The 15,468-nt window shown below is 38.2% G+C and overlaps 1 protein-coding gene across 2 annotated transcripts; it reads right to left on the minus strand.

Annotated features, from left to right (window-relative positions):
• Positions 1-3,837: 3,837 nt before the first annotated feature.
• On the minus strand, positions 3,838-13,872 carry LOC129260149 (octopamine receptor-like). 2 transcript variants are annotated; one of them, XM_064099115.1, is made up of 2 exons: positions 12,969-13,872; positions 3,838-6,205 (listed from the first exon to the last, which is right to left on the minus strand). In XM_064099115.1, the coding sequence occupies exon 2, from the start codon at positions 5,747-5,749 to the stop codon at positions 4,280-4,282; it is 1,470 nt and encodes a 489-aa protein (XP_063955185.1). In that variant the 5' UTR covers positions 5,750-6,205; positions 12,969-13,872; the 3' UTR covers positions 3,838-4,279. The 2 variants fall into 2 exon arrangements, with proteins under 2 accessions (XP_063955185.1, XP_063955186.1); XM_064099116.1 differs by lacking the exon at positions 12,969-13,872 and adding an exon at positions 9,107-9,516.
• Between the last annotated feature and the right edge of the window lie 1,596 nt (positions 13,873-15,468).

Raw genomic sequence — 15,468 nt, forward strand, 5'->3', positions numbered from 1 at the left:
CCAACAGTTATTTCATGAAACTTCGCACATGGCTTCAGAGTAACACTATCCGAAAGGCGCGCGCCCCAAAATAACAATTCGATACGGCAGAGAGTGGGGCCAAGGCCTTGAACTTTCTTCCCATTTGCATAATTTTCGAATATTGTGTGCTCACTGATGCATTACACATCGGATTGCATTTTTTCCAATAACGTAAAAAAGAGCTAATCACATGCCACATGTTCATTCAAGCGTGAATGTTTAATTAAACGCCTTTGAATCATTGAAGCATGTTAATTGGTCATGAACATAACGAAAAAGTTGATAAAAGATCAGTTTCAGTTACCAAAATGAAACAATACTTGCCTATGATATTTGAAAATCGTATTTTTTGTTTCAATAAATGTTCATTGAACCGTGAAACAATAAATATTGTTGAAGATACTTTTCCCAAAAATAACTGTCATCATATTCTATCATTTTTATTGATAAAAATGTGTAAAAAATCAAATTAAAGCAAATTTGGACTTGTGTTTATTCAACCGTGAAATTTAGCCAAAAAAGTTGTAGTGTCTCTTAGAAAGTACCTTTTACAAGCTTTCTGACTATCTTTCACTATGAGAATGTGGAATCAGTTCCAATAAAATGGAATCAAAGTCATGATATTTGGCTTGTGACTTTTGAAAAGTGACATTTTTGCCTTCTGACGGTGCTCACTGAAGCATGACGTAAAATACGTCCATAACATTTACTCAGATGGTAGCTTATAAAATTACCTACACGCTCATGTAAAAATATATCAAAAACTCGCATTGGTTCAGAAATTATTGATGTTTGTTCAAAGGGGGACTTACTTTTTTTGTTGTGTATATATTGCACTCCCGTCTGTTTCGATCATACTGGAGATATGGATGGGTACGCAAAGTCAATGGGCACGATATCGTACTTGCTGACCAGATAAAGTGCATAGCCTATACTGAAGGAACATTTGATTGAACTAGCTTATATATGAAATATTCTATCCAAGGAATCAACATGTAAAAAAAGAAATAAATAAAGGCACAGATGAAACTCCTTTCCCAACTTCTTCACGAATCTTTTCATGAGGCCGCCATCAATTTCAATCTTTACCGCTCACGATGGCGGTCTCCTGCTTTCATTAATGTTTTTTTGTAATTAAAAAGTGAAATCCATGCTCACATCGTTATTTTGCATTCATTAACTATAATGAATATATTGTTAATATCATGGATTATTTTGTATATTGCAATAGTAAATAATTGATACTATTTGAACGCAGTAATTAAAACAGACAGACAAATAAACTAAAAAGGATATATTTTCGTGTTAAGACCAGAAGCGTTTATGTTGTCAAAATGCCCTCCCTCCCATGATGATTTCAAAGAAGGGACACCCCGTCCCCTAGAACTCAAAACGATGAAAAATAGAGTTTGTCTCTATAGTTATCAGATATGACTTCACCAACTACACACTAGTCTGGATTTTTTTTGCAATCTGAAATGCATCTCAGGCACGTTTCAGCATCTCCCTTGGGCCCTCTCAGGGATATGTAGCTATACCGCTACCCCACACCAGCAAACATGCACAAGAGAGTGGGTACTTGAGCCAGAGAAAGTGAGATTGAAAAGGGATCCCGCACCTGGGGTGCCACCGGGATATGACCTGGGAGCAAGACAACGATAAAATGCTACGTCATTATTTTTTCATAATTGGTCACATGGCCCAGACATTTTATACTGTTTTCTTTCTTGTTCCCTGACTTTTCTCTTTTAGCCTCTCAATTTTTTTTTCACTACTTCAAAAATCATAGAGCGGTCGCCCAAATTTCCCGTCCCCTTTGGTGCCACTGTTATGATCAAGAACGGTACGCAGTCATGGAATTAATGATTATAATACTCAGGGCAATAATGATTATATTCACCTCTCAAGGAAATTATTATAATGTGCCTCTCAGGGAGATAATAATTTTATTTAGAGGTGTTGTGGGTCGGTGAATACGTCTCCGGACTTTGAACCACAAGGTATCCCACCGCAGCATTTTGCCACTCTCCACCCAGGTGTAGTAAATGGGTATCCGGTAGGAAGTAATTCCTTGAATGCTCGAGCGTCCGATCATGATAGCCGGGGTAATAATATGGCAGCGCTTAAAACATTTGTATTATAAGCTCTCTATAAATGTTGCATATTATTACTATTATTGTTGTTATTATCATTTTTTATTCACCTCTTAAACTTTCGCCTGGTTCGTAGATGGTAGAATCAGCAGTGAATCTGAACGGGTTGTCAATGGCCGGCTGGGGCTCATACATCTCGGTACGGTTGCTGGCCTTGGTGTGGTGAATCGGGTTTCCGCCGCGGCAGGCTGTCATCGGGGCACCCGACGAGTAGCAGTCGGCGTGGAAGACCACTGAAAGGATGACGACGAGGGTGTAGAAAGTCAAAACGGAGGAGGAGGACATCCTTGAGGGACACTCGGAGAAACTATACATTGTGACCGAATAATACTAAGGGCACTGCCTCAAAGTGAAAAAAGGACAAAAGCAATATTTCATGTGCTTTATAGAAGAAAGCAATATGTTCTCACTTTTACCGGTTTGAAATCAGCAGGCTTCAAATAAAAAAAATGTCAGAGTCTTCACCTATAAAGATCTCTCCAAAATAATTTTGTAGGAAAAAACCGTCTGGTAATCGCAACGTTTAATTTGTCCAACCTTATTCCTAATGACGAATGGGCGTGGTAGGCAAATGGGTGCAGTCGACTATATACACCCGTACGTATAGCTAAAGAAGCCTAATTCTTTGACAGAAGAAATGAATTGTCATAGTAATTGGTCAATTTCATATGAAGTCCATAGGTCGATTGCATTGTTCAGTGGGCCTGGTTCCGAATGACAAAAGGATGATCCGATTCATGCATGAAATCTCATCGAACCGTATTTTGCATTAAGCAAATATCATATTTGATTATTGTGTTGAATATTAAAGTATTCTCAAACACACGTACAGTATTAGTAAATTTTGATGTACGCGGCCCCATTCGGGAAAATTCACAGGAAAATGCAATACTGTAATTCATCAAATTACAATTTATTCGATGAAAACTGTTTTGCTGGTTAATACTTTCAAAGTGAATTCCAATCAACATTTTAATTTTTACTATCTATACGTTTGACCAACAACCACATGGGTGAATTTTCGCATGTATGATCATCACAAAATAAGATTTTTTTTTGGAAGGGGATCAACAACTCTTTTATTCTTTTGTGGATTTTTGCCAAGGGTTCACTTTTATAGATCTCTTTTCATTCTTTTTTTTTCAATTTTCTAAAAGAGCTTCACTTTTAAAGTCATTAAAACATAGATGCACATAATATTTGTTGTGAAAAGAGGTTTAAAACAATTTTAACTGCATATCCCAAGACGTATCACACCAAACAATTCAATCCTTGGTAAAAGGTATAATTTCGATAAAATTAAGTCAATGTTTTGACCACTAATTAATCCACGGACGTGATATCCGATAATTTTGGCGATTTCAAACGGTATAGATTTTTTGTCCGCATCTTGTTTTATTTCATCTTGGCAATGGAAAGAAAAGGGTATTCCATGGGAAGTTTTGTCTAATTGTGACGTCCCTTTGGGTCGCCTTGCCCTATCAAACTATACCCTGCAGCCCCCCCCCCCAAAAAAAAAAAAAAAAAAAAAGTATGGACTAACTGAAGAGGGGGGAATGATGGGATGGAATATTGAAAATCGTCTATGAACGAAATAGAATACCTTGAGATGCCCAAACAAAACTCAACATTCGACTTATACAAACGCATTGTGAGAAGAAAATTAGTAAGCCGGTACACCTTCAAAAGGGTAACATATTTATTAAGAGGCTTGTTACATTTTCAGTGTCATGATCATCAATCATTACAAACAAACCGATACTATTGTATTATATGAATACAGTTTTGATACACAGTTTAAAAAATGATTACGACATATAAAATGAAATACGCACATTTTGGGGGGAGCGTTTCATGAAGTGATTCGTCAGCCATTTTATCTTAAATCTATTACAAGCCACTGAAATCCTTGACTGTGATTGGCTGAGAGCAGATGGCATTATGACATTATGCTTCATGAAATGCTCCCCAGATACTTATACAATAACATCACATAAAACTTTCCCGCTGTAAATGTGAAATAAGAAATACTATGCCCATGGCATGTGGACAAGGCAAGCTTGAACATCATGATACAACGAATTTATCCATCGAGATAACAGCTTCTACACATCTAACTTTCTGTGAGACACAAGTTCAATTTCGGCGTTCGGTGGCACGCCATCAATCTGGTCCACTGCCTCAGGTGTCTTCTTTGGATCTAGATTAGCCTGCATCATATGCTCCGCCTCAGGTTCACCCCTATTCGTGGCCTCAGGGTGTTTATCTTTTGCGGCTTGCTTTTTTGTGGGCTTCTTGTGACTGTTGAACCTGCTACTCATTCTCAAAAACGAATAGCGTCCGGTTTTCCCGGATTGACGGCGGCGCATATCTCGCGAGTCTTCTTCGCAGCATTGTCTACAACGGGAGAGGACATTATGGGCGGCCTTGCTGGCTTGTTTTCGCATAGGTGGGCTACGAAGGACATACACATAGGGATTGACAGCGCTACTGCTTAGTGCCATCCATATGGCGAAACATTGAAACCAAGCATAAGGCATCGAGAGGGGAACGGTTGTGCCAAAGCCATATACAGCATCAACCATGAGAACGATATAGTATGGGAGCCAACAGATCACGAAAGACGCCATCACGATAACCCCCGTCTTGGCGATTTTCCATTCATCAGTGACGTTGATCCGGTTGCTTCGCCTACTGCTGCGTCGTCCGAATATGCCGCTGATGCGACGCGAAGAGCCACGGCTGTCCCCACTCTGCTCGGACGAGTGATGCGCGCTCGAGCTTACGCGGACGGATCCTCCAGCCGAGACTGACCCTGAATCGGTGACATCCTGGCTTAGCCGCCGCCCTTGTTTTCGCTTCATGAGGCGACGAGCCGCGCGATAGATCGTCCAGTACACGAACACCATGAGAAGAAACGGGGTCACGAACCCGAGCAGGAAAATAAAAAGCGTGTAACTCGCATCATCCTCTGACCAATTGCCGGTGCAGATGTAACGACTCGGGTGATACGAGATTTTATTCCAACCGATCAAAGGTGGCAGTGCCACTAAGGTGCTCAAAAACCAGATGACACCCAGGATTATCCCGTGATGCTTGACGGTGACACTCGAGTGATAATGAAGTGGTTTGACTACGGAGAAATAACGGTCGCCGCTGATGAGAACGAGGTTGAGGATTATGGCAACGCAGAAGAGGTTCTTGAAGAAGCCTGTAGCCATACACCAAGCGTTGGACAGCACCCAGTCCTGTGCTGCGGCTGAAACAATGACTGACGGAAGCACCAGGACAGTCATGCAGAGGTTCAAGATGGCAAGGTGGAGGATGAGACGTCGGGACACCCTTAACTCTTTTGGTTTCTTTATACACAGGAGAATGACCAATATGTTGCCAAGCAACGCGGCCACGAAGATGAAGGTCATGCTGGCCGTTTGCAAGAAGCGGCCAACGTATCGTGGAGTGGGGAACAGATCCATTTCATCATTTGTTACGTTTCCTGTCGTGTTGGTGGTCATCACCTCATCATATTCGGTTCCCATATCATAGGATGGGTTCGAAGTACTCGAGAGAATCATGATTTTATAGTTGTTGAATTCATGAAGAAAGACTTATACTTTGGCTATGAGCCTGTGATCCAATTTTCTCGTCACAAAATTGAGCTCATGATACAGCTGACTTTTATACAAATATACTTGACCAGGAAGATGTCACCTTCTCGAATGTTGGGCAATCAATTCAATCTGTCACTTTCAAATGTGATTAATGTAACCAGCGAATTCATTTGAATGGAAATCAACTGCAACATGAAAAGTTTCGAAGACGCAGAGTAAAATCACAGCCATGGTGTGCCGAAGTTTGAAGAGTTATAACAATTGGAACAAAGAGGGCGGTTGTCCAACAATGTGTCGGTTCGGCATTGATTATTAGTACTCTAGTTTTTCTTGAAGTTAAGTTTTGGTTTTGGTATCACGGACTGTGTCGGGGCTTGATTCAATTTCATTCTGTTGAACGACTGACTGGCAAGGTGTTTTCTGAAAACGAAAAAGAAAAACAAATAGGAGAATTAAAATCTGACATGTTAAACAATAACCGACTGATACATTACAAGAAAATGCCTAAGTCCATTATGCGAAGTTAGAGAGGGATAGGATCGAGGAGGAGGAAGGGAGATGGGTGGGGTGAAAGGAACGAGAAATTGGTACATAAGGAGTAATTATAGTGGGAAGTGATCCTTTTTACAGGATATTCCAGTAAATCATAACAATCAACCCATATCAACATTGTTTTTAAAAGATGAATTATTTAGGCTTCAGATCAGAATGTAAATCTTTATGAATAACTGGATGGGGTTTGTCGACGGGACTGAAAATCCAAAACAAACGGTACAATCTTCAAAGAATAAAGGTTCAATTTTGCATCATTACGAGTGTCATAACCCCACCTTGTACATTATTGACATAAGTTTTAGGCGCAATGTATTGCTCTTTCTGGGAAAGGGGACACAGGATTGCCTGTTCTGAGGTATTTTCGTGCCACACAATACAGCATTAATATAAGAATGTTGCGTTTTGAATGATGCTGCTAGAGTGACATGGGTCATATTGCATAAATGAAGATGCAAACACATGCAGGGTACAAAAGTTGTGACCTTTTTGGTGGACATCCCGTTTACATCAGAAAAATTGAACTTTATGCCATTCAAACCATTTTGAAAATCATGTGAAGTTTCGTTTAAGAAAGATATTTGGTATAGAATTCTATATTGAAACAGAATGATGAAGACATAGTTTGATCAAAGAGAAGGCGATATTCCGTTGTTTTCATTATGATTATCTACCCCAACCCCCATCCCTTGCATGCCTTGTACAAGAGAGAACAAACACCGGAAAGTTTACGTCACAAGAAGTTTCATGAATTCAATATCGCTGCACACACGCCATAAGAATAAGAATGTAGTATAATAATGATCGTTAATATCACGGGCGACGACCACAGGGAGAAAGTTCATCTCGCCCCCGCCCCCATTCTCCACGGCCTTGACCATGTTGACAAAGAATCTAAAGACATTTCTTCCCTTCCTCATTCATCAATGATTTCTTGCGCGAAGCGCGCTCTCCTATGGATAATTAAAATGACCTCGCAATCGATATGTAACAACAGTAACACTGTGTAGGTAGATGAAGCAGTATCACAGTCTCGTTGGAATTATTCAAGGACATGCCGTCTGAGAAAAGATAACTAAATCCTGCAAGATCAATTTTTAACTAAAATTTATTGTTTAATAACAAAATCAGTTACGTAAGTGTATGAATTACGATGTTGTAATGAAATGACGTATAAAGCCTTCTTGCTAGGCCTATACTCTCACGACTATAATAAACTATCGATTCAGCACAAGCATGGCAAGGCGCTATTTTGCTCTATAGGGCATAATTAATTTTCGAGAATGATCAGCAATACCAAGACAATAAAAATACTAAACTCAGTTACGTAACAGGACGCGAAATAAAGCGAACTTCAATTACTCCTGATTCTTTACGATAAATATATACTGTACATTCGAATCATGTACTTTACTTTTAATATCTGATAGCAAAGTGGTCAGTACAAGAGTAGAGGGTCCAGATTTATTATTATCGATATTAAATTATGAAGAAAATATCTCAAAATTAATTGATTGATAGACGTGCAAACTCACAGTATAGGCAATGCAAAACTTAAAAAAAAAATGTTAACGTTGCTGTTGTCAAAGGGGGAAACGAACCAAAAAGAAAAAATACATTTAAGGGGGGGGGGAGTATAAAATAAACTTTGAACAAAATCAGACAATCTTATCAATAAAGTTATGAATTTTCAACACTTGTACAAAGTTTTTGTCACTTTATAATAATCGCCGTCTATTGTATGTAGGGAATAGTTTTGCCCTTATATCCAACCTTCTTCACCTCACGATGGAAATGGAACCAAGATGGGAAACCTCCACCCGATATGGAATGTGGTTCCTACCACCTTTTGTTACAAATCTACCCGTCAAATTGCCAAATTAGTGACTGTTATTGTTTAACCAATAGGTTTAACCAGCCAACAGTTTTCTTATATTCTTTGTCCGATCTCTTTAAAACCTTTCACCAATTCATTTTTCTATTTTTTGTGGCTATCCTGTCACGTAGATCAGTTCATTACCCATTTTGGATTCACAATTAAGAGACCAACCTATTCCCTTGTTTCGTAATTATGAAACAATTATTGTGAAACTAAAAGAATGGAAATTCGTATATCAACTTAATGTATCAGTGTTCAAATATTCTAAAAATGTGGGATTCTCATTTCCAGCTTACTATATCAGCAATGGTTCCTTAACGTCGTTTACCCCCTTTAACTATTTTGAGTAATTAAGAGGGAAAGCGCACATTAGGGAAGTCCGCATCCTACGCTTAGTTGTGGAATATATAGAGTAACAATATAGCCTACACTAAAAACAACTTTATTTTCGGGCACCGTCTATTTTGATGTATATTATGTATATCATACATTGGATGAAGATATTCCGGCCGGGGAGATTTAAAAAAAATGAATAATTCGAAATTCATGAAAATGAAGGAACAAAACGGCCCCAAAAATGGGGCAAAATTAAGGTTCATCACTTCAATCTAGATCCGAAACCCTTTGGCGTCGGGGAAAGGAGGGGGGGGGGCATTCACATTCCCTCCAAAGACACACACAAACATTGGCAGTTCGATACCAAAATCATGTTAAGTGAAACGACCTACCCTGCACTCACAGGCCAATATATATAGATTCGGGCTCTCAGATTGGAACCTAAACATGCTATAAAGACATAGACGACCTGTGACAAACAGTCCTTAAAATATATCTTTAAAAGGGAATTCTCTGCAAAAAGCCTGTAATGAAATTTGATATTCTACACTTACCCCATCAGCTACAAAGTATACAGTAAATGATCCATAATATGTTGAAACATTGTCTTTCTTAATACTTTTTGCATCGTCTGCCACAATCCTGATACAATCCTTTCTTTGAAGCCAATGGACAAGGAATAAAAGCTATCAAATTGGATATAACGACTATTATATGACAAGGTGTAATAGGCCTGTATGGTCCCCGTAATAGTCCAATTGAAAAGAATGCTACTGTTTGGTAAGAAAAGTTGTTTTCAGCGAGTAAAATAACAACTTCAGAATGGAAAAACGATGTCTCGTGAATGCTTCTATAGTCGCTTCCTGTATAATATGGTTTGGTCAGCTATAGTTTCCCAGGGTCGTGGCGGAATACAAAAGAGAGAGAAAGAAAAACATCGAAAGAGAGAAAACGGGAGAGAGATGGAAGGGGGGGGGGGGGACTGAAAGGAGGTGGATATATCGATGGAGAATGCAGGAAAATTATGGAATAATGGAAGAGGGGATGCAGGGTGGGGGGGGGGGGGCTGGTCGGCATGGGACTTCTCCAAGAAAACCAAGCCAGTATAATGATTGCCCCTACCTAGTGTTTACCTATTTAAAAAAAAATGAAGAAATTTGGGATTAGAAATTAAGGAAATCCATGAATCCGTCAGTGGGGTGCAGCGGCAGTGGGGGTGGGAAAGGGGTGACGCCAAGAAAACTCAAGTTTTGACATAATTATGTTAGGGGCACAATTAAAGCCCCTAGTAAGCTCTTGACCCACCTGAAAATATATTTTGAAATAACTATGGGATTCGAGCGGGTTTGAACAGTCTTGTATCTGTCAGTTCAATGACCTATCCACATAATCAAGGATGGTCTTTTCCCGGGCTTTTGCCCAAACAAACGAGAGGGGAACTAACAGATTTGATGTTCCAGCTGTTCTGAAATAATTCACGTTCATTTATTGTCTTTTCGAGAATGTCTACAAAACGATAGTAAACAAATCTGTAAATATTATAAGGAATTTACGTGCTTAGATAATCTAATAGACACGAAAAAAATAAAAAAAATTCAGCTGGCCAACAGAATCGTGGGCATATTGAATTGCAGCCCCTGTACCGGCTTTAATTAAACCGATGATATAAGCATTATATTTATAAACCTTTTACAATGCTCTATAGCATCCACGTATGATACTTATATAGTTTGAAATATTAAGAAAATGAAATCAACACTTGCATGTGCGCGATATGAGATCCGGGAGTATGAATTTATATCTGCACGTACACTTATTTAGGTAATGATCTTCTTGTAGACTTAAAACTATCGTTGTAAAATACCCTCCCCCTCAACAAAAGAAAACATATCTTGGAAATGAATGATTTCTTTAAAAAAAAATGCTACTCCTTCAATCTCAAAGGAATTTAATACTTAGTTTGAATGTTCATGCATGGCAGATTACACGGCTGAATCCATTCAATGAAAGAAAAAAAGTGGGATATTATTTGTTTAATATTACGTTAAAATCTATCACAAAATTATATATTCAATTTTCGCTCGCTCAAGTTGTTTAAAAAGTTTAAACAATCACAAAAAAGTTTAAACAGCTTGTTGTTAGAGTGACAGGCTTAAACAACGTGCTATTTTTGTTTTACTGCGTAATTATGTGTCAATAAACAATTTCTGTTTGCAATATAATTTACGTCCTATAGCTTTAACTTCACATTTTGCTAAGCTCGCCGAATCTGTTATGGCTCAATGGTTATTGAAAGACATTGAGAAACAAATTGATATGTATCAGTTCGGTAACAGACCAGGATTGTCTACATCAAATTATCTTGTTGGTCTATTACATCATCTCTATGACAATGCAGAAAACAAAAAATCTGTGTCCACTGTTGTATGTACAGATTTTAGAAAGGCGTTTGATCGCCTGGATCACAATATTCTAATTAAAAAAATGATTGATATGCACATAAAACCATGGATCATAAATTGGATTGTAAGTTTTTTGGAATATCGCAAGCAATGGACATTATATCATGGAATCTTTTCTGATATCAAAGTTAATCATGCCGGTGTGCCCCAAGGGACACGACTTGGCCCAATACTTTTTTTAATTATGGTAAATGATTTATGTGAAAATATTCCTATACACTATTTTAAATATGTTGATGATTTGTCTTTAGTACAATGTCGTAAATCAACTGACACTTCGCAATTACAATCAGTACTTAATTCAGTGCAATACTGGTCGCAATCAAATAATATGTCACTCAATCCCTCAAAGTGCTTTACCTTACATATTACTTTCATGAAAAACCCGATCACTCCTGAGGTTCTTGCCATTAATAACTCTGCCTTATGTAATGTAGAAAATATCAAAATTCTTGGAGTTATTATACAATCTGATTTGAAATGGAATTTACATGTCAATGACTTGGTTAAAAGGTGCAATAGAAAATTATATATGTTAAGGAAACTGAAAAAGTTCAATTTACCTTTGAAGGATTTGGTGACAATATATATGGGTTATATACGACCAATTTTATAATATTGTGCTCCAGTTTTCCATAGCAGTCTTACAGCAAAACAAAATAATACTATTGAACGAATACAACGGAGAGTATGTAAAATTATCTTAGGACATAATTACATCACATACACAAATGCATGTCAGGTATGTAATTTACCAACACTTGAGGAGAGAAGACTGACACTGTGTAAAAAGTTTGCAAAATCACTTTCAACTCATCCTTTGTGTAAGACATGGCTACCTCGGAAAAAACATACAAACATATCTCTTCGTCGTACAAACAACTATCAACAATTTCCAATAAGAACAACAAGATTTAAAAACAGTCCATTGCCTTTTTTGGTTGACATACTCAACAAAAGATGAGTGTGTCGACTAGGAAAGGCAATGCAAAATGGTCATCCCCACCCCACCATACAATTATTTTTGTCATTTAAATAAGTGTCAATCTCCTCTCCTTCAAGTCTGCCATTATCATATTGTATTCATTAATTCATTCATTCATTGCCTTTTATGCTTTATTTAAATTGTATTAACTTTTGAATGTATAGCCTTTTTAATGTATTTTACTGTGGTTTTTACTATGTATTATTAATGTGCCAACACCAACTTGTAAACATGATATTTCCAGCTCTTGCTGTTTTTTCATGTATGATTGTTAACATGTTTGATTATCAATAAAGACCATTTTTGAATTGAATTGAATTGAATATTTGATACATAAAGATGAAATTAATTTTTTTGGTAAAATGTAATCGAAAAGAGTGTGCCTGAATCTCATGGCGTGTAACTATCGGAGAAGATCATTCCATTCCAGGGGGCGCATCGCCATCTCCATTCAAAATTAACAAAAGTGTCATTTTAGTATGGTCAAATCACTGATGCATATTTCTGCATTGATAATTCCATCGATTTTGGTTTTTTTTTTTATATCTGGCCGGCTTGCTCTCCCAAAATTGATAACTTAAGAACTATCGGTACCCCGGAGCGGTACATCTACTCCTTCCTTTTCCTTTTATTGCTTGCATATTTTCCAAAATGACAATCGGTTCCTCGTGCTCAAAAGTTACTGAACCCTGTGCACCAGAAAATTATCTTCATAGTGTGCATGTGGCTCACTGAACCTTGTATTGTTGTTGTGACATTCAACACTCAGCATGAATGGGTGCATTTTGTGGTGGGGTTCACTAACTTTTGAGCACAACTGGACGAAAACCCAACGACAAACCAACATTTTTATTGACCATTAACATGTTAACGGTGAACATTATAAGTGGCATTAGCTGACAGATAAATACCCATACATATAGGCTACATCATACATATGTACATGATTTACAAGCTTATGTATATTACCTTCACTTAAAATGTCCAGTGAAGATGTCACCTTCTGAAAAACACATTCCAGAGTCTTTGATTCACGATCTTGTATCTTCTCTGCCCACCCACAGCCACGAAGTGTGTCATGAATTTATCCATGCAGGGCTCCCGCAAAATCAGATGAAGGGATGTCGTCTGCTCCAAGAGAACCTTGTGGAAATGGCGCGCAAGGTTTCAGAAAAAAAGCTCCGTTTGTGGAAAAAGGAAATACAACGACAATGTCATTTATTTCAAGTACCATGGAATGCGATATAAATGACCACTGATTCATTTAACATAGTGGTCATTTTATGACCGAGTCAGATGCAAATGATCGCATAAGCGTCAAAAAGTGACCAGAATTCACATTCAGGCCGGTATAATAATGGTACAAAATGACCGAATTTAACTGCAAACTGTTTGAATCAAATTCCAAAGTTCAAACTCGTTTCATATCTCCGAACATCGCGTTATCGGTGAATATCAAGGATACACATGAATGACAAGATCAATAACACAGCCCCAACAAGGCAAACTTCGGTTTATTCTGGTCGAGTATTAACTCAAATCGGCCTGACCTGTTACGTTTGACGAATGAAATCTCCTTGGTAAAACCATGTCCATTTTAAAACATCGCGAATAGTGCAAATTTGAGACAAGATTGAAGACATGGAATGATTTATTAAGGGTTCATATTCATTACCATATTCAAATCCATGCATGTATCGTGATAGCTAAATATCCACAAATCCAGTTAATAAGCCGATTTACTATAGGAACAAATCCCAATTGTGAATTGTATGTATGCTACGCTAAGAGAAGCACCACGGGTAGAATGTTAAACAACGATTAAGAAAGCAATGCTCTTTTATCAACGGGCAACCAAACGCAGGTATTGACTGACTAGTGATAAGAATCGGGTATAGGCCTATTTTATTCATGGACGGGGGGGGGGGGGGGGTGATGACAGATGAAGAGAGACACGTCTAAGGTAATTACTGCAATTGATGCGCTTTAATTTGAATTACGAAAGTGCGATTAGTAAATAACTAATTCATCAAAGAACAATATCAAATTAAATGAGAACAGCGCCTTATATACCCGCCTTATACCCTTAATCAATGACCGTCCACTACCGGGACACCCCCCCCCCCTCGAGAGAGAGAGAGAGAGAGAGAAAGACACAGAGAGAAAAATACAGAGAGATGGGGAGAGAAAATAGTAATCTTATCGCAATTTGTTACTTGGTCGAATAATGGCGCCTCTAACAGTTCCGGAATAGGAGTCAAAATACTCAAGAATGGAGACATTGGACCAAATGAGGATTTCCACTTGAAGTGCAGGATTACTTAAGCTAATAAAATAATTTATCACTCGGATCAGCATACTTACGCTCTTCCCCATTACATGTCTATATACTTTATGTTGCTCTATTAAATCTATTTCAGTTTGAATCTACATCCACATCTGTTTTTTGTCTTTCCTTTCCTTTTTCTTCTTACAAATTTCTGTCATATTCTTATTCTAACAGGGGAACGACGGACCATTCCATTTTTCTAGTGAAAAAGGAAAGAGAAGAAAAAGGAAGAGAACGAGAGGAAGAAGAGGTCCGGTATCCCCATTGATCAATTGAGAAAAAGAGCATCGTCACCCTTAGATTAGTCTGCTGGGCAAACCCATCACTCGTGTTACGGGTCTGAATGTGCAGCCTACTCATGCCTTGTGTACTGCAGGCCCTCAGCAGCAAGTTTTGAATGTGCTAGTCTTTGCGTGGAAACACACTTGTTGATCAAAGTTTCAATCAGGGTCTGTGCCTGCAGACTACATTTAGGTCGCCCCCCCCCCTCCGCCCTCCGAAATGACCTGACAGAGTAAATGTCTACATTTAAAAGCTTTCTTTCTGTAGTCATTCATTCATCCATCTATCTATCTCTCCATCCATTCATCCATCCATTCATTCATCCATCCATTCATTCATTCTTCTTGTTCTCTCCCCTCTTCTCTCTCTCATCCCCTGTATATTCAGTATTAATTCACCCCCATTTTATGATGATGAATATGTACGGTGTACTCGACAAGTTTTTAGTACTGAATAAATCACACCGAGAGCCCGTTTCTGTGGTGGACGTGGCATGCATATGGCAAGACTCGAGATATAATGTTTGTATAACTAATGACTCAAGACGTTAATGATTAAATAGATCAATATACAATGCAATAGGGGCTCGAATAAATAATTGTCATACACCGAGAGCACTTGGTAATTAAAGCATTTCGCTATCGATAGCTACCAAGTTGACTGGCATATGCCCTTTGTGATAGAATAGGGGTACATACATGTAGATCTATAGAAAATGCAGTCATAAATGCCCCGGATAAATGCATACTTAATTCTTAACTCTTTTACTCATTTTGTACTACTACTACTACTACTACTACTACTACTGCTGGTGCTGCTGCTAGTACTACTACCACTACCACTGCAACTATTACAGTA

The sequence above is a fragment of the Lytechinus pictus genome, chromosome 5 (assembly GCF_037042905.1).
Source record: "Lytechinus pictus isolate F3 Inbred chromosome 5, Lp3.0, whole genome shotgun sequence".
Lineage (NCBI taxonomy): Eukaryota > Metazoa > Echinodermata > Echinoidea > Temnopleuroida > Toxopneustidae > Lytechinus > Lytechinus pictus.

What these genes read in the sequence shown, in the direction of transcription:
- LOC129260149 (XM_064099115.1), bottom strand. Translation starts at nt 5,749, where the DNA reads ATGATTCTCTCGAGTACTTCGAACCCATCCTATGATATGGGAACCGAA.